Source organism: Lethenteron reissneri, chromosome 4, assembly GCF_015708825.2.
Source record: "Lethenteron reissneri isolate LAM-NWPU_2019-01 chromosome 4, ASM1570882v1, whole genome shotgun sequence".
NCBI lineage: Eukaryota > Metazoa > Chordata > Hyperoartia > Petromyzontiformes > Petromyzontidae > Lethenteron > Lethenteron reissneri.
The window spans coordinates 5,248,583-5,268,285 of NC_083782.1; the positions used below are offsets into that span (position 1 = coordinate 5,248,583).

A 19,703-nucleotide genomic window follows, 5' to 3' on the forward strand; every position below is an offset into this window, starting at 1 on the left:
CTAGTGAACCAATCACGACGCACTCTCTCTACGATCCGTTTTCCCAGCGCGTGTTAACACTCCTCTACCAATCACACCGCGCTGCCACCCGATCACTCCCTCTCAGCGCGTCACGGGCCCACAGCCAATCAGTACCCCGTAACCCACGACCCCGCGCTGACCCCTGATCCTCCACCGTCAGCGCGCGTCACCACCTACACAGCCAATCATTACGCGCTGGCATACGATCCCTAATCCCAGCGCGTATCACCTCTACATCACCCCCTCCCACATAGCTTGCAGCCGGCCCGGCTGTTAACCAACAACACAACCTAACGTCAACGCAGTAATAAAGAAACTCCACCTCCCAGTGTGCCCCGTAACGCAACAACAACAACACAACACAACACTTAAATATGAAGCAATATACAGCCCGACGAACAACACAATAAGAGCGAACACCCGAAAACGAACGCGCCACGTGTCTCTGTGACTAAACGCAGTGCCGAGGCGCTCCGTCTGCCACGACTCCTCACATGGTAGGTCACACAAAGTAGCGCGACCTAGCGCGAGTCCGTCTGGCCGGTCCGTCGTATGGGACGGGACGCTGGCATACGTCCGGTGGCTCCGGCAGCTCTAGACGGCGCGGATCGGGCCTGGAAGGACCGGCCCCGCCGCGAAGATCCGGCCGCCGGTGGTCGGCAGCTGTCAGTTCCGAGACACCTGGGAGCGGATCAGGCGGAGACATGTGAGGAGCAGGCAAAGACAATTCCCCCTCAGGGTCGTCGGTCACGTCACATGCTCGGCCCTCACGACACAAGGGGAGGCCATATGGAGGCGAGAACGGTTTCAGTCGGGAGGGGTGGACGTACCAACGGCGTTTTCCCCATTTTATCTGAACGCACTGGGGGCGTGCAACCCGCACGACCTCCACGGGTCCCCGCCATGGCTTCAACAATTTAGGCGACGTAGCCAAAGGTGCCTGAGGGCAATGCAGCCAGGCCCTGTCACCTGGTTCCCAGTTGTGCACGGACACCTTCCGTGCACGCAACCGCTCGTTAGCAATTTGGCGAGCCCGCGAATTAAGCCGTGCGGCCTCCCTTGCCTCTGTCAGCTTGTGAATGTTACATTTAATATGCTCTGCCAATTTCGAATTAGTCCGTGGTGCGGGCAGACCCAGCTGCGTTTCCATGGGCGGGTCGGCTTCCCGACCGTACATCAGATAAAACGGGGAAAATCCCGTAGCTGCATGGGGGGCCATTCTATACGCGGCGAGGACCCCAGGAACCTGCAGGTCCCAATCAACATGTGCCTCACACACCTGCTGGCACAGCATAGAAGTCAATGTCCTGTTGAGCCTCTCAACCATCCCGTCCGTCTGCGGGTGGTACGGGGAGGTACGCACCTTCTTAGTACCCAACAGGTCGCACACCTCTTGCAGAAATTTACTCGAAAAATTTTTCCCTTGGTCGGTCAGCAAGCGTTCGGGAGCCCCCTTGTCCAGGACGTAGCCCTGGACAAAGGCGTCCGTCACAGCCGCCGCCGACTGGTTGGCGAGTGGCCACGCCATAGGCCACCGGGTAAAATATTCGACCCCCACCAACAGGTACTTATTACCCCTAGGCGTGACTGGAAAAGGCCCCAGAATATCGAGTGCAACGAGCTCGTTAGTGCGCGAGACCTGAATAGATTGCAGCGGTGGATTAGCTGCCACAGGCGGTGGTTTCCGTCTGGCGCACTCAACACAACCCTTCAGAATATTCACCACGTCACCCCCCATTCCCGGCCAATAATAGTCACGCTGAAGCAGGGCAAGCGTTTTGTTAACTCCCAAATGCAAGAGGCGTTCGTGTGCGGCCAAGACAACCTTCCCCCTCACAGCAGAAGGCACCACAATCGCGTGCCGCCGGGACAAACTGTCCCATCTCATTAACAGGCCCTGCTTAAGCACGTAGGAGCCAGTTCGTTCATGGTCACCTTCAGAACCCCCCGTCTTGCGGCGCAATGCTAGCAGGGAGCTGTCCGCCATTTGGAGACGGCCCCACTCAATCAACGACCGTGAGAGCAGCGAGTCCTGACCCCCTGGGGTAGCGGGAACATCCCCAATTGGTGTGCCCGCGGTCGCAACCAACTCCTCCATACCTTCCGTAACTGGCGGTTTACAGCGCGCCGATCCCGACAAGCACGCACATTTGTGACAAGGCAACAACCGCGACAGGGCATCGGCATTTGTGTGTCGCAACCCTTTACGGTATGTAGTCGTGAACTGATAGTCCTGGAGGACTTCCAACCACCGCGACAATTGGCCCGAGGGCTGGGCGACCCGCAATGAATACTGGAGCGCCGCGTGGTCCGTCCGGACCGTAAAATGACGACCATAGAGATATGGCCTGAATTGTTGTACGAAAAAAACAATGGCAAGCAGTTCGCGACGGGTGACGCAGTAGCGCTGCTCTGCCGGCGACAACACCCTGCTACCATAGGCGACCACTCGTTCGACCCCTCCAACGACTTGGGACAGCACTCCCCCAATGCCCGTGTTGCTAGCATCCGTGTCCAGCAAGAAGGGACTCGCAAAGTCCGGATAGCGCAAGGGTGGGGCCCTTACCAAGGCGTCCCGGAGGGAGCAGAATGCAGCCTCCTCCTCCGGTCCCCATCGGAACTTCACTCCTTTCGCCGTTAGAGCGTGCAAGGGTTTTGCAATGGTGGCGAAGTGCTCAACGAATCGGCGATAATATGATGCAAAACCGATGAAACTGCGCACGTCTGACACTGACGTGGGCGTCGGCCACGAACTGACACAGTCCGTCTTCGCAGGATCGGTAGAAATCCCCGAAGAGTCGACAATGTGACCCAAGTACCTCACGGATTTACGAAAAAGGTGGCATTTGGCCGGTTTAAACTTTAATTTAGCCGATCGCATTCGCAAGAACACCCCTCTCAATCGCTGGAGATGTTCTTCAAACGTTTTACCGAAAACAATGACATCGTCAAGGTAAATGAGGCACGTATCCCACTGCAAGCCCGACAAAACCAATTCCATAAGACGCTGAAACGTCGCAGGAGAGGAGTGAAGTCCCATGGGTAACCGGTTAAACTGAAACAGGCCCCCCGGAGTTCGAAATGCAGTCTTAGGCTTAGACTCTTCGTCGAGTGGCAACTGCCAGAATCCGGATAATAAATCAAGAGTCGAAAAGTATCGCGCACCAGACAATGCGTCGAGAGACTCGTCCATCCTGGGGAGCGGATACGCGTCGGCCACAGAGATCTTATTCAGGCGACGGAAATCGACGCAAAATCGCAGGGACCCGTCTTGCTTTTTAACAAGCACAATAGGTGCTCCCCAAGGACTGGAAGAAGGCGAAATAATGTCGGCTTCCAGCATATCGTTAACTGCCGACTGAACATGTTCCTTCTCAGCAGGACTCAATCGGAAGGGATTTAGCCTGACCGGTGCCGCATCGCCCGTTTCAATGTGGTGGCGTAGCAGGTCCGTGCACCCAATGTCATACTTATGTTTACTGAAGACATCCGAAAATTCAATCAGCAACCCGCGCAGCGCACTCAACTGTACCACTGACAAATCGTCAGAGTCCGCGCACAGCGAATCAACCCATTCGAGGTCCTCCTTCAATGTTACGTTTTTCGTGGGGCTCGGATCAGCCTGCGCAACCAGCCTCTCCTCCGCAGGGACCCGCGCCGCGTGAGCTAGCACGGTGCCCTGCTGAATGACGGCCGGCCGCGCCCCAGCATTTAAAACCATCACAAACGGATCCCTGTCAGCCCCAACCAAAGTGTGAGCCACCGACAAATCGAGACCTCCAACAGCCCTATTAGAAGGACCCAAAAGCATGCCCTGTTCCGAGGCCTCCCTCACCCATGGCTTCCGCAACCGGAGGGGAATTAACATTTGTGAACCCGGGGGCACGTGCACGGTCTGTGTCGCTAACGCCTGTATGGTAGCGCACGCCGTCCGAATTTCATTAGGGCTCGTCAAAAATGAAATACGGCGACCCGATGGTAGTTCAATGCAACGCTGATCAATGAGAATTTTGATGGGCATTTTTGCCAAAAAATCAGTGCCCAATAGACAGGGAACCGCCAGGGAGGACGAAACGAAGACGGGTCCCGACAATTTGATATCACCAATGCAAATGGACGCCCTAATCTGACCGATAATGCCCAACGATCCCCCGTTAGCGGCGTAAAATGGCACATCCACCGGAAGAAGCGGACGACATTGTACAGGGAGAATGTTATAAATGAGATCCGATATAATAGTCGCCGATGCCCCCGTGTCCACTAACACCCTGACCTCGACCCCATCAATAGATCCGGTAACGACGGATGAACCCGCTGAGGCAGCCACTATTCTGTGCCCCAACTCCGACCATTTAATGTCCCCCCGGTCCCGGCCGAACCCCCCTCTCCGAACCGAATCCCCGAACTCTACTCGGCTCTCCCCCGCCGCAACGCGACGACCCATACGTGTCGAGTATGCGGGCCGAGCATGTGAGGTGCCGCGACTTGCCGGGGTTTGCAGGGATGACTTGGGGCCTTGTTCGTCGTCCCGCCGAGGTCCCATGGCGCGCTGACGTGGGGCGCGGCAACCGGAGGCCACGTGGCCCCGGAGGCCGCAGTTATAGCACGTGATGACAGTCGTCGGAGATCTCGGTTGCTCCAGCTTGCGGGCCGCTCGCCTCTGCGAGCGGCCCCCCGACCTCCAGTCCCCCGGTCGTTCCGCGATGAACGCCTCCTCTCGTGGGCTGACGACTTGGGGCACGGTGACTACCGGGCCCGGAGCTGAGGCCACGGCAGCGTTGCAGACGACCCCCTGTTTACGTTGAAGGACCTCGTGCGCTTGTATGCTCGTAGCGACCCGTAAGGAAGAAATATCGGTCTCGTCGGCCGTGTTGATGGGGACCCCCAGGTCCTGCGCCAACTTGAGCAGTTGCTCCAAAACCATCGCATCTTGGCCCTCCTCGTCCATACGAGGGAACGCGGCGTCGGCGAGAGCAAGCAACGCCGTGCGGTAGGCGAGCACAGTCTCCGTGTCCGCCTTCCGTCTTGCATAAAAATGATGGCGGCACGCCGAGGGAGGACCATAGACCTTGGCCATGAGAGCCAGCGCATCCTTGAGCGTGGAGCGGTCCGACCTGCGTGCGGACGTGAAGGCCGCGAGCGCGTTGTCGTCCAGCATGGCAGGCACTGCCCGCAGTGCCGTAGCGTCGGACCAGGCGGACATCTCCTGATGCGCCAAAAACCTGCGCTGAAATTGGCTCCAATCCCCGCCTTCCGCCTTGAAGGCTGACAACGTGGGAAGGCGCTGTTGAAAGATGAAGTCGTCCTCCTCCTCGTGCTTCCTCTCCGCCGCCCCGTCGGTGTGTAAGATGGTGGCCCCAGTGGCGGGTGTCTGATGACGGTCCGCAGCGCGCGTTGGTGACGTAAGCGGGCGCGCTTGGAGAACCGCTGCCACGTGGTGATGGCCGTTCCCGCCAAAAGTCGGCGCAGATGAAATGGCGGGAATCGCCAAGTCGTTTTGGCGGGAATCTGCGGGGCGACCCTGCAGAACGTCCGCCGCCGTCCCCGCTCCTCCCGACGAGCTGATCTCCGCCAGGATGGACGCGGCGGCGAGCAGCAGCTCCGCCAGGCGGGAGTGCGCCTCGCGAAGCACGGCGTCGGTCCCCCGTCGCTCGTCCGGCGCCGTCGGCGGATCCTGCAGCGTGGGCAATTCCTCGTCCTCACCCCCCGATGCCAGCTGGCCCGAGTCGTCGAGGTTGTCCCCGCGGTCAATCCCGTGGGTCCGACGGGTCTTCCTTGTCTCCATGCTTGGAAGACCGTTTCACTTCTGACGCCAGTTGAAGTATTGGAATTGACGGCAGGAACTTCTTGACGGGTAACACACTTTTATTAAATCTTTACGTTCACAATACAACGTGTGGTCTCCTTTCTTCCGACTACACACTCCACTTAACTCGTGTAGACTTTATGGTTCTGACTACACCCAATACACTTGACTCGTGTAGACCCTATGCCTCTGGCTACACACAATACACTTGACTCGTGTAGACCCTATGCCTCTGGCTACACACAATACACTTGACTCGTGTAGACCCTATGCCTCTGGCTACACACAATACATTCGGCTCGTGTAGACTCTATGCCTCTGGCTACACACACTACACTCGCCTCTGGGTTACACAGAGTCCCGGTCCCGTTAGGACAGCGGGACTAGGTACCGCAGGGCCCTAGGTCTTCATCCCCGTCTTCATTCTTCGCTGGTTACATACTGCCCTTACGCCTGTGTGCATCCCCTTTTATAGCCCCTGCTCACGAGAGACGGAGCTGATCCGGACGTCGACGTGAGCATCGTTCCCTAGTGAACCAATCACGACGCACTCTCTCTACGATCCGTTTTCCCAGCGCGTGTTAACACTCCTCTACCAATCACACCGCGCTGCCACCCGATCACTCCCTCTCAGCGCGTCACGGGCCCACAGCCAATCAGTACCCCGTAACCCACGACCCCGCGCTGACCCCTGATCCTCCACCGTCAGCGCGCGTCACCACCTACACAGCCAATCATTACGCGCTGGCATACGATCCCTAATCCCAGCGCGTATCACCTCTACAAATGTAAGCATGATTCCTTGCAAAAGGTGTCAGTTTTGTTGCCAGAAAAAAGGGAGAAAACCCCTATTAGTATAGAAAATGTTGCTGGGCACCTGCATTCCAGGTAATGTCCGGCCAGGTGAGAGTGGTGCATGCCGGGATGCGGCCTGCTGTTGCCATGGAGATGGTTGCCAGGCGCTGGAGAACGTGGCCGCAGGAAGGACCGGGAGGTGTCGTCCAGGGTACCCAGGCAGCTGCCTGCGTCAAACGCCAGATGGCACGCTTCCTCTGGAATAGAGTTCAGAGACAAGGCAGGATTGAGTTTGATAGGGGGGGCCGGGGCTGTTATTGTTTTGCGGGGGGGCCCCACTCTGTAAATTCAACCCCTCTCTTTGTGCCGATATGTGTCCTCTCTCTGTGTGTCCTTGTGATGTCTGTCTGCTTGTATGTCTGTCTATAGTTTTCTCGTTAGATTTGTGTTGCTATTTCTTTTATGCCTGATGATGATTGCTTGTGTTGCAATCGAAACGTCGTAATATGCTATTATTTTAATTTATTATTTTATCTTTAGACGTGACTTAACCGAAAGAACCAAAGAATAATTCCTGCAGTCACGAAAGCTCCAAAATTAAGATTCAATTCCTTCCCTTGACTCTCTTATCAGAACCCATGCCCGACCCCAAATGCTTAGTCGTTATTCACCTGATTTATTAAAATTGTACATGCGAATGGATATTTTTCGAATGAATAACAATTTAAGCTTGTCAGCACATCATTGGCAGTATTAGGAGTATGACACATATAGATGTTATTGGTTTTAAAACGAAATTTCCCGTAGCGTCACAATCATACATTTCAAACAGTAATAAATCTGTTTACATATATTGTAATGAAATTTTAGAGGGCCTTCAACATTCAAGGCCACCAGCTGCGGCCCCTCGTGCCCCTGTATGAACCTGGCCCCGGTTTCAGAGGCCCTCATCCACCAGTGGATTGAGAAACTAACTCTACGTGCGCGCACATTTTTCAGTTATCTTCTTGGTTCTTTCGGTAAAGTCACGTAGAATGGAAATAATAAAATAATAAAAATAAAACATTATAAAATAATTCTCACGACGTTTCGGCCACAACGCAAGCAGCCGTCCTCAGGTGACGAACAGGTCTGTCTTATCGACAGACCTGTTCTTCATCTGAGGACGGCTGCTTGCACAGACCTGTTCTTCATCTGAGGACGGCTGCTTGCGTTGTGGCCGAAACGTCGTGAAAATGATTATATTATGTTTTATTTTTATTATTTTATTATTTCCATTCTACGTGACTTTACCGAAAGAACCAAGAAGTTGAATCCCTGCAGTCACGAAAGCTTTAAATCGAAATTTTTCAGTTACTCATGTTTTTTTACCGGGTAAGACACCACTGAGCTATGCAGCTATTTTTCAGAAGTGATTGCCCAATGAAGTGGCTTATCACGTGGACATGTATAGCAGCCAAATACTCTAAACACGTGCTGTTCATTCTAAATGCGGAGGGACCAACCGGAGACCTGGATGATAATCCACGCGGCCACGGGGAGAGAGACGCAAACTCCAAATATACAGCAACAGGCGTCAGGGTCGGGATCGCACTCACGACCTCCTGTACACCAGGCGATGGAGTTAACATCTCGCCAGCGTGAACTATTGCCACACATCTCAAGAACGTGTTGATCCTCAGGGTCCACCCACCTTTCGGCCAGAGGTCAGCAAGACCCCCAAACTCTTCCTTGGGGGTCTTTGAGGGGTATGGGGGCAGGGTGCGGAACGCGTGTTCCATGATGCGGGGGGTCGGAAGTGTTCGGGGGGGTGCAGAGCCCCCCACTGAACCCCCCGCCCGCCACTCTTCCCCACCAAGCGTTGAGGATCTCTCCCCTTGTCGAGCTGAAAGGTCTCCCGCTACATGGTTCCGCTCTTCGCTTTGTCCGTGAGCGAGCGTGCGATCGGCGTTTGATCGGTAGCCCTGGAATAAAACACAACGCAGAGTTGCCGTGATGAAAAGGCGTGATCGCTGGACTAACGGAGAGTGCTGTGGTACTTGATTGTTAAGGACTGTACTCTGGCTTTGAGCCGAACCAAACAACAACATAGCCCCAACACAAAGTCTATCTTGAGCCAAAACCGCCCCCTATAGCCACAGCAATAGCCGTATATCTAGCACAACCCCGCACCTCCGATTAGCACGGTTGGATACCTACGGTGCGAAAGCAATTCAACATACACACAATGCCTAACCCTACATTGAACCCGAACCATAGGCCTGATCCAACCCCACGTCTGGCCCTAACCCTGATGTCGAACATCAGCACCTACCCTGTCATTTACTACATCTCTAACCTTAGCCCAGGGGTGGGGAACGTCCGGCCCGCGGGCCGTATAAGGCCCCACGAAATCATTTGGTGTGGCCCTGCCAAGGCAACCGCAGGCGGGACTCGAAATTCAATAAATCCAGGAGCAAACCTTGAAAAGCAGTTGCGAGTAGCAACAACATCATCAATACCAGCTAACATCACACGCCTCGCCAAAGAGAAGCAGTTCCAGCCCATCGCATTAGGGGCGAGTTAATTAAATGTTTGACCAAATATAACAGGCAAATTTTTAAGTTGATGATTTTGTATGGCCCGCGAATGATGTTGTAAATATCCAAATGGCCCTTGGCAGAAATAAGGTTCCCCACCCCTGCCTTAGCCCGAACTAACCCGAGCATCATTCAAACCAGTCACTCCCTCGTCCTAATCCTCACATTAACCTAACCCTGCCGATGACCATCTCACACGGAATGTGCCCGAGTTTGTCAGGTCTCGAAAGCTAAGCAGGTGTTGATCCTGGATAGTGCTTGCATGGGCGACCACATGTCCGGGTTGTATACAACAGCTTTGATATCGGCTGCTACTGCGGGGATATGTTATGGACTGCCGGGGCAGTACAGAAAAGTACACCGTTGCACTTGAAATTTTAGACAAGTGGATTGTTTTATATATATGAGTGAACATTGAAAAATAATGTCTGTACGCATTTATGTTGAACTTTCTTTCGCACCGTACGTAGACAACCTATCTAATCGGAGGTGAAAGGGGTACGGTATGCCACCATATCTTGCCGTGCGGACGTTAAGCCCCATACACAGTAGTAACATGTGGTGTACTACTTTGTTTTGAGAAGTACAGCAAGTAGGTTGACGATTATTGACACACTCGCACGTGTACATGGAGAGTCACATGTTGTCAATCCACCCATCCAAGCAACAACCCAGGCTCAACGCTGCTTAGCTTCTGAGATCGGACTAGATCAGGTGCAGTACTTTGGCTTGGATGAAAGAAAGTGACGTCTCTCCACGTCTCTCCGTGTCTGTGTCTCAAGAAGAACGTACCTGCAGCTGTGTCGGGAGTCTCCGCGTGTCTGTGTCCTTATCTCCACGTGTGTCTCCTCGAGGAGAGTGAGTCTCCACAACGCGTCTTCTTCACCTTGTCTCTTGGACACCTTAATCCCCCGGTGTCTCTCCACGTGTCTCCACGTGTGTCTCGTCTCTTGTCTTCGCTTGTCTCTCGGCGTCTTCACTTTGATTCCGCCCTACCTACGCTGTGTCTCCGCATATCCCACCATCTCGCCGCGTCTCCACTGTGCTTCCCCACATCGCCTCTCACCTCTTCGTAGCCCCCATCACCTCCTCGTGTCTTGAGATGACGCAGACACAACAGGACGAACGCGCCGGCGAGTAAGTCAAGTCCGAGTTAAACTCCCCGCTTCTGTTTCAACTCCTTGTCTCTCTGTCTCCCTCTGTGCCTCCTCCATTTGTGCCTGTGGGTGTCTGTGTGTGTGAGTCTATGGGTATCTACATGAGTCCATGGTTCTCTATGCTAGTCTATGTGTGGGTGTCTGTGTGTGTGAGTCTATGGGTATCTATGTGAGTCCATGGTTCTCTATGCTGGTCTATGTGTGGGTGTCTATGTGTGGCTGTCTGTGTGTGTGAGTCTATGGGTATCTATGTGAGTCCATGGTTCTCTATGCTTAGTCTATGTGTGGCTGTCTGTGTGTGTGAGTCTATGGGTATCTATGTGAGTCCATGGTTCTCTATGATAGTCTCTGTGTGTGTGTGTCTATGTGTGGCTGTCTGTGTGTGTGAGTCTATGGGTATCCATGTGAGTCCATGGTTCTCTATGCTAGTCTATGTGTGTGTGTCTGTGTGTGGGTGTCTATGTGTGTGAGTCTATGGGTATCCATGTGAGTCCATGGTTTTCTATGCTAGTCTATGTGTGTGTGTCTATATGTGAGTGTCTGTGTGTGTGAGTCTATGGGTATCTATGTGAGTCCATGGTTCTCTATGCTGGTCTATGTGTGTGTGTCTATGTGTGGGTGTCTGTGTGTGTGAGTCTATGGGTATCTATGTGAGTCCATGGTTCTCTATGCTGGTCTATGTGTGTGTGTCTGTGTGTGGGTGTCTGTGTGTGTGAGTCTATGGGTATCTATGTGAGTCCATGGTTCTCTATGCTGGTCTATGTGTGTGTGTCTTTGTGTGTGTGTCTATGTGTGGGTGTCTATGTGTCTCTATGTGAGTCTATAGTTGTCGGTGTGAATCAATGCTTCTCTACTGTGAGTCCATGGTTATCTGCATAGTGAGTCTATGGGTGTCTATGTTTGCATCTCTGGGTGTCTATGCGTGTCCATGTTACTCTATGCGAGTAACCGCAGCCCTCTGTGCGTGTCGATGTTGCGTGTCTGTGGGTCTCTGCGCAAAGTCCGTGGATCTCTACGCATCCCGAGCGATTCGTCGCCGAGTAGACCTCGCCTCTCTCGCAGCCTGCACCCCCCCTCGCCCCCCTCCCTCTCTCTCTGCCCCACGGACTCCACCGACAGCCTGCAAACAGCAACAAAAAAACTCAAACTCTCCCAAAGCCCCCACGTGCACTACCCCCGCACCGTCCCCCATGGGGCTGCACGGTTCATGGATCAGGGTGGTGGTGGTGGGGAGGGACGCGTGGGAGTGATGTAAAGCCGGCGGGTCGCGAGAAGTGAACTAATCAATCAGAATCAGATTCTTTAAAAAATATATATATACTAGTGTAATTGCCCGTCATATGACGTGTTCATAAAATATAAATCTGATGAAAGATACTTAAAATGTTCAGATTGTATTGGATTTATTTGATCAAACATTTCTCTCTATATATATTTCACATTTTGTGTAAACTGACTATCGTCTCTGAAAAGTTTTCCGTGAGCTGAATCTAGATTCGAAGCTTTCGTGACTGCAGGAATTACTCTTTGGTTCACCATTGGAACCTCCTTTGTCAGTAGCAAAATATGATTATTGGTTTTTTACCCTTTTATCTGGCAACAAAACTGACACTTTTTTTTTCACAAAGAGTTTGCATTGACCACGATACCTGGGGTCGGAATGCAAACAAAAAACACAACTCTGATAATGTCAATTTCAAGGACAGTGCATACATGATCAGAGTTGTGTTTTTTGTTTGCATTCTGACCGCAGGTATTGTGGTCAATGCAAACATGACTCCTTGTAAAAAAAAGGTGTCAGTTTTGTTGCCAGATAAAAGGGTAAAAAAACAATCATACTCTTTGGTTATTTCGGTAAAGTCACGTCGAAAATCAAATCAAATAATAGAATACGACGTTTCGGTTGCAACACAAGCAGCCATCATCACGCAAGAATGAATGATAAAAACGCAGACACGGGAACAGCACAGGCAAGCCTATATGGGTTTGTTTACGAGTATGTGAGTCTCTCTGTGTCTCTGGGTCTTCATGTGCGTCTCTTGGCACCCTATGAACGTCTGTGGACCTACCAACATCCACGTCGCACCTCCGATTAGCACGCTTGGCGACGTACGGTGCGAAAGAAGTTCAACGTAAATCCACGTCACTCTGAATCTCAAACGACAGGACCGCGTGAGTAACACCACCGCCCGATGCAGTTATGCGCCGCTAGAATTTGAAACGCGTGATCACAAGGCACTTTCTGAAGCCCTTCACAACTCCCCGCCAGACCGACGTATGAATACGCAACAACGCATTCACGCAAAATCCACGCAATTATTACTTTCGTCAAGTTACCGGAATAAACACACGGCGATCGTCGCCAGCCGACTGCGGGGCTATGCCCATTCGTAAGCCGTGTCACCTTCTCGGGACTTGGTCCGGGACAGCTGCCAAAATTGGCGCTTGCCTTTTTCAAATGTGTTGAGATGAACGGGAGGAGACGCAATCGGCGTAGACAACGCTCCGTTGGACACAGATCGTCACCATCATCAGCCGGGATCAATCCGCTGCTGGATGAAGGCCCCCTCAAGTCGCCACCACACACACAACAACAACAAAGAACACTATGAGACATCTCCTTTACCAGTGGCAAAATATAGTAATAGGTTTTTACCCTTTCAACTGGTACAAAAACTGACACCTTTATACAAGGCATCATGGACAGTGCATATCATTATCAGAGTTGTTTATTTTTGTTTGCATTTTGACTGCTTGTGTTGTGGTTATTGCAAACATGATGCCTTGTATAAAGGTGTCAGTTTTTGTACCAGTTGAAAGGGTAAAAACCTACTACTATAACAACAAAGAAGATGCGGGGGTGGTTTGTGGATCACATAGAGATTCACGTGTGAGCCGTGGGCAGGAAGGCACAGCCTGCGGGAATCAGTACAGCAAGTAGGTTGTCGATTACTGACACCCTCGCACGTGAACATGGAGAGGCCCATGTTGTCAATCCACCCATCAAAGCAACCAGCCAGGCTCAACGCTGCTTAGCTTCTGAGATCTGACGAGTCCAGGCGCATTCTCGGTGATGTGATCCTAGGCTCGCGCGGTCGGATATTCATCGTGGCCCCTAAACGTAACGGCCATACTGCACCGATGACTCCTAACAAGAGCCAATCCATATTCTTGGGTTTTTTCGGTAAAGTCACGTAGGTAAAAAAATAAAATTAAAATTAATAAAAGTTAAATAAAAAAGTTTAATAAAAATAACGACGTTTCGGAGGCAACACAAGCCTCCGTCCTCAGGTGGAACCGTCACAGCACGCTCGCTGATACAGCTATCGTGCTATGACGGTTCCAGCTGAAGACGGAGGCTTGTGTTGCCTCCGAAACGTCGTGATTTTTATTTTATTTTTTATTTTACTTTTATTAATTTTTTTATTTTTACCTACGTGACTTTACCGAAAAAACCCAAGAATATGAATCCTTGCAGTCACGAAAGCTTCAGATCTAGGAAGAGCCAATCCAGTTTAGTCATCGTCAGTACATCACATCTGTCGTTGCCCACTGCTGCCCCTGGATCGGTGGCACAGGGATGGCGTTAGTGGCGTGGAATCTGCTAAACATTGACTGCAACCTGTTGGGGTGGCATTGCATTGCAATGAGCTCATGCACTCACTTAATGGGAATCAATCATTAACGCATTATTGCGATCTGGTGGACAAAGGGTCATTGTCTGAAAAAAAAAATATGCACCGTGCTACAATAGGCAGTAATAAGTGTGAGCGTGTGTGTGTGTGCGCGCGCATGACTGAGCTAAATAATTTTAAGGTGCCTCTGGCTCCAACTATCAAGGGTTCGAGTCCCATTGCAAACGACATTCCAGCATTTAGGTCATTCAAGATCAACCGTCTAGAGGTCATCAACGCCAGAAGTACTCTTGGGTGACCAACTATTCCCTTACGGTGGCTGTCTGAGCCTCGGGCATTCAACAACAAATCTAGCAATGTCAGGAGCTGGCTCGTTGACAAGAATGTCACTGTGGCATTAACACTGCACCCTCAGCGTCATACATGTGTGTTCAGCTTGACTGTATATAAGCCACAATAAATTGATGTGTACAGTAAATTCACAACCCGATTGCCAATCCACTGCTGGATGAGGGCCTCCCACTATACTGATCACAGCAGGTTGGGCGAGGCAGACGTTGGTGCAGAGTTGAGTTTCGTGGCTTTTGTGACATTGCCATCTGCTGCCCAACACGTAAGCCCTGCGGTTTGTTAATATGCAACGGTGGAACTAAATGAAACGATTTTATTTACCAGGTGAAGAAGCCCATTAAGATATTGGCTATTTTTTTTCAGAAGCAACCTGGCGGCCTGGCCACAAATGACAGCTCAACTGAAGTGGCGTATCATGTGTTGGCAGTGCGAACAATCACGCACAACACAAACTCAACAAACGTATTAACAGCCCTGCCCAAAAAAATGATGTAATAAGCAATTTGTGATGTTTCAGGCAACAGCCATTCTTCATCACATCTCTCCGTCATTAGACATCCTTTGCCAGTACCAAAATATAATAATAGGGGTTTCCCCCTTTTTTCTGACAAGAAAACTGAAAACTTAAAAAAAAAGTTTAATTTTTTTTTAAGGTTTAAGTTTTTTAAATCCTTTATTAAATCCTTTATATTAAATTCGCTTGCTTGCTTGCGTGCTTGCGTGCTTGCGTGCTTGCTTGCTTACGACCGTGCAAATCTTTCGGTCGTTTTTTAACCCACTTCCCGTGATCCAATCGAGCTGACATTTTCCACACAGACTCGTTGGGCGTGACAATTAATTTTCGTGAAAATTTTTTTAAAAAATTTTACAAATTAAATATTTAATTACCAATTGTTTAATACTGGCAGACAATCATCTGACCCATAGGTGGCAGCCATCTCAAGCCAGAGGACGAGATGACTCTAGCCGCCACGCATATAAAGGATTTATAGTGAAAAACTTTGTTTTTACGGGTTTACTTGTTTAAGGTTTCAGTTTTCTTGCCAGAAAAAAGGGGAAAATCCCTATTATAATAACATCTCCCCGCTAAAATGTTTCTTTACTACGAAGAAGAGTTATTACCTGGAATGTCGGCAATTTTTTGTTCTACTCTAGGGTAATGTTATTGACGAATGTGTTAAGATACTGTTTAGGCATCTGAAGAGGTAATCGTTAATGCCTGTCCAAGGCAAACCAGTTAACCCATCGCAATTTTTATTTCCTAGGTCACTCTGATGATCTAGGTTCTGCTCTGTCTGTTTGTCTCCATCCCTGTTTTTATGTTTTGTCTTTCTTTGAAATTTTCACACTTAAATTCTAACTTAGCAATCTTTGAAATACGTAATCGACCAGGCTATGCGTTAATTGTGTGTTGACCGACTCTCTGTGCCGTTTTACATAACATTTCGATACTTTGCTGGGTTATTTAATTTTAGTGTGTCTCTTTCTCCCTCTAAGCCTGCTCACTCCTTTTTGTTGTACTCAATGACATGTAAATTTTGTCTCTAACCCCTCCCTCTCGCTGCCTCCGCCCCCCTCTGTCTATTTAAGGCCACCCCACAGAGACGATCACCCCTCTCTGTACCTGTGTTGCCCGCTCTGTGTATCTTGGTGATATCTGTCTGCTTATATGTCTGTCTATAATTGTTTCTGGTTAGATTTTATGTCGCTATTTCATTATACCTGATGATGATTGCTTGTGTTGCAATCGAAACGTCGTATGCTATTATTTAATTTATTATTCTTTATACGTGACTTTACCGAAAGAACCATAGAATAAGAGCTCCGGGTTACTACCCAAGGCCCATCAATGCGGTCCACGAAGGCCGAGGGGTTGGATATGAGAAAAGTCGGATGACGCTGTCGGCGACGTCGTGGGCTTGAGGCGACGCAATCGGGTAGCGGTGTTCACAAAGTGGCGACGTATTTGCGAAACGACGTAAAACGGGGTGACGTAAATCGGAGCATTACTTTACTCGTGGCGAGACCCATCCCCGCCTGCGCACCAGCGAGAGACGTGATGGTGATGATATTGGTCGCGAAAGCCGACGCTTTCAAGAGACACGATGTGCCTGTTGCCATCTAGAGGCAACAACCGGGTAGATGTACATTTTGCAAGCAAGGACTAGGGTACGTGTGAAGTAATTTATTCAGATTGTTTGTTATGTAATTTTGGAGCTTTCGTGACTGCAGGAATTATTCTTTGGTTCTTTCGGTTAAGTCACGTCTAAAGATAAAATAATAAATTAAAATAATAGCAAATTACGACGTTTCGATTGCAACACAAGCAATCATCATCAGGCATAAAAGAAATAGCAACAAAAATCTAACTTGAAAACTATAGACAGACATACAAGCATGTCTGTCTGCTTGTATGTCTGTCTATAGTTTTCTAGTTAGATTTTTGTTGCTATTTATTTTATGCCTGATGATGATTGCTTGTGTTGCAATCGAAACGTCGTAATTTGCTATTATTTGAATTTATTATTTTATCTTTAGACTTGACTTAACCGAAAGAACCAAAGAATGTTTGTTATGTAATTTACCAAAAAAAATCGAACTGACCAAGTTTACTAAACTAAATTTAACACGTGGCTGGCTGCAATGTAACGTATGATTAAAAACGCGTGGCTGAATTAGATTTACTGTATTTATTAAATAGTAGCACAACTCAAAGCAATGCCAGCACAGGTAGAGGCTAAGCCAGGCAGCATACGGCTCCGTTGCTGCATGCTGCTCATTTAGGAACTGATTCGTGACAGTTATTGATTAAGGGACCACCCGTCTCGTATTCACCCACAGTGGCATTGCGGCTCTTGACATATTGAGGGTTTCGTTAACCGAATTCGAAAATAATAGCTCTTACTGTTATTTTTAATGCTGGCCCCTGTGCTAAGCCAACAAATGTATCACTTATTTGTTTCTATTTCGTGACTTTTTCACCATTTTCTCTATTTCGCACTCTTACCGTTTTTATTGTGTTATTGTAACTTTCTGACTCGCCCATATGTGAAGAAGAGCTTCATAGCTCATCGGATTCCTACCTCCAGCCTAAACAAATATTCAGATTCTGAACCCAACATCCTATCGTGCATGGCAGGAGGATCTACGTGATGGTTATGGGCTCAGGAAACCTGGTAATGCCTTTACCGGCTTCCAGAATTCCAGCCTGCAATGCCTCACGTAAACTAAAACTAAACTATTTCTTTTATTTTACCAGGTAAGGCCCACTGAGCTATATATTTATTTTTCAGAAGCGACCTGGTCACAGATGATAGCTCAACGAAGTGGCTTGTCATGTGGAATGTATAGCAGCCAAATACTCTAAAAGTTGAGGGAAAACCCGGAGGACCCGGAGAAAAATCCATGCGACCACGGGGAGAGAGAGAGAGACACGCAAACTCCAAATATACAGCAGGCGTCAGGGTCGAGATCGAACCCACGACCTCCTGTATACCAGGCGAGGTAGTTAACATCTTTCTTCCGTGGCGCTCTCTCACGGTCCCTCAATGTAATATCACAATCAGAATATGTATTTATACTGGATGAATCCGATGGGCCACAAAGCTCATTTTTCACAGATGTCCAGTAGTTTTTCACAGATGCCCAGTAGTATATAATATGGACCAACAACATCAACAAAAGCCGATATTCGCCACTCAGTGGCGGTGGCGTCACCACAGCGTTGGGTGCCAGGCTAAGTGCGCGTTGAGGCTTATCGCGTGAAGTGTGCAAGGCTCCGCCGACGGGTCAAAAATACTGCGGCCGTTGCCAATTAAATTGGCGAACATCTCACAACGTTATATTCTTCGTTAGTTTTATTTTGTTAAACTCACCACTTTCGTCAAGAGCAACGCACTATGCGTATCGCCTTAATAATAAAGGTGTCGAGAACAGGCGACGTTTCGGGCAATGGCCCTTCTTCATAGCATCCTTATTAATCGGGTTTTCGTGACAAAACCTGCTGTGCGGTTAGGGGCCGTCCATAAATGACGTCACGCGAGTTGACGATTTTTGACCCCCCCCCCCTCGTCACACGGCGTCACAAAAAGTCAGACCCCCCCTCAAATATGACGTCACAAAGCTCTGTCCCTCTCCCCAAAGAAAAATAAAACATGCTTCAAATCGCTTTAAACTATTGTCATTGTAGTGCGTATTTAATGTGGCGCTGCACTCTGATGTTGTAGGAGAAAACATTTATTAAAAAGTCAATTTAATTCAGTAGAACGTGTTGTCTATATTTATTTAAAGTTGCGCATTTTGATGTGACGTCACATTTCTCAAACCCCCCCCCTCGTCACACATCGTCACAAATGTCCCCCCCTAGGTGCGTGACGTCATTTATGGACGGCCCCTTATGTAATGAGCGATATAGATTGTAGAGTCACGTAGATAGAAGAAAAAATAACAATAAAATAATAAAAATAAACTGAACAAAAATATCACGTTTCCAGAACAGTTCCTGATGACGACCGCTTGTGTTGCGATGGAAACGTCGTGATAATTGTATTCACTTTATTTTATTATTTTATTGTTATAAATTTTTCTATCTGCGTGACTTTACCGAAAGAACCATAGAATATGAATTCCTGCAGTCACGAAAGTTTAATACAAAATATATTATAGAGTTGCAATGCTTATTTTGTGGTAATGCTCTTGAGAAAATCTTTGCGTGATCTTCATGCGTTATCAAAGTTACCCTACTTGTACTCCATAAAAGTCAGAGCAATCTGGGATGAAATTGGACAATTTATTAAATCGTGTACATTTGTGAAGAAGTCGATATCGCGATAATCGCAGCATTGCGGTGTAACATTTATATCGTGTGGTATCGTGAATATCGTGTGTTATCGTGAATATCGATCTTAAATTTGGAGCTTTCGTGACTGCAGGAATTACTTTTTGGGTCTTTCGGTAAAGTCACGTATAAAGATAAAATAATAAATTAAATAATAGCATACGACGTTTCGATTGCAACACAAGCAATAATCATCAGGTATAAATGAAATAGCAACAAGAATCTAACCAGAAAACTATAGACAGACATATGAGCAGACAGATATCACCAAGATACATAGAGAGAGAGAGAGTAACACAGGTACAGAGAGGGAGATCGTCTCTGTGGCGAGGCCTTAAATAGACAGAGGGGGGGCGGAGAGAGGGAGGGGTTAGAGAAACAATTAACATGTCAATGAGTACGGCGACGCGTGGTCAATTACGCAAGCTGAACATTAGGAGAGAGGGAGAAAGAACACACTAATATCGTGTAGATTTCGCGAATATCGTGTGGCATCGTGAATATTGGCAGGTCCTCGCAAAA

At 49.1% G+C, this 19,703-nt stretch overlaps 1 protein-coding gene across 2 annotated transcripts in view; it reads right to left on the bottom strand.

The window, feature by feature from the left end:
- LOC133349405 (zinc finger protein ZIC 5-like) overlaps positions 1-11,371 on the bottom strand; it is a 39,745-nt gene extending 28,374 nt beyond the window's left edge. For both annotated transcript variants that reach the window (XM_061562816.1, XM_061562808.1), the window contains exons 1-3: positions 9,994-11,371; positions 8,316-8,586; positions 6,705-6,879 (exon numbers count right to left, since the gene is read on the bottom strand). In XM_061562816.1, the coding sequence (XP_061418800.1) occupies positions 6,705-6,879; positions 8,316-8,403 (263 nt within the window). In that variant the 5' untranslated portion in view covers positions 8,404-8,586; positions 9,994-11,371. The remainder of the gene's footprint in view (positions 1-6,704; positions 6,880-8,315; positions 8,587-9,993) is intronic.
- Between the last annotated feature and the right edge of the window lie 8,332 nt (positions 11,372-19,703).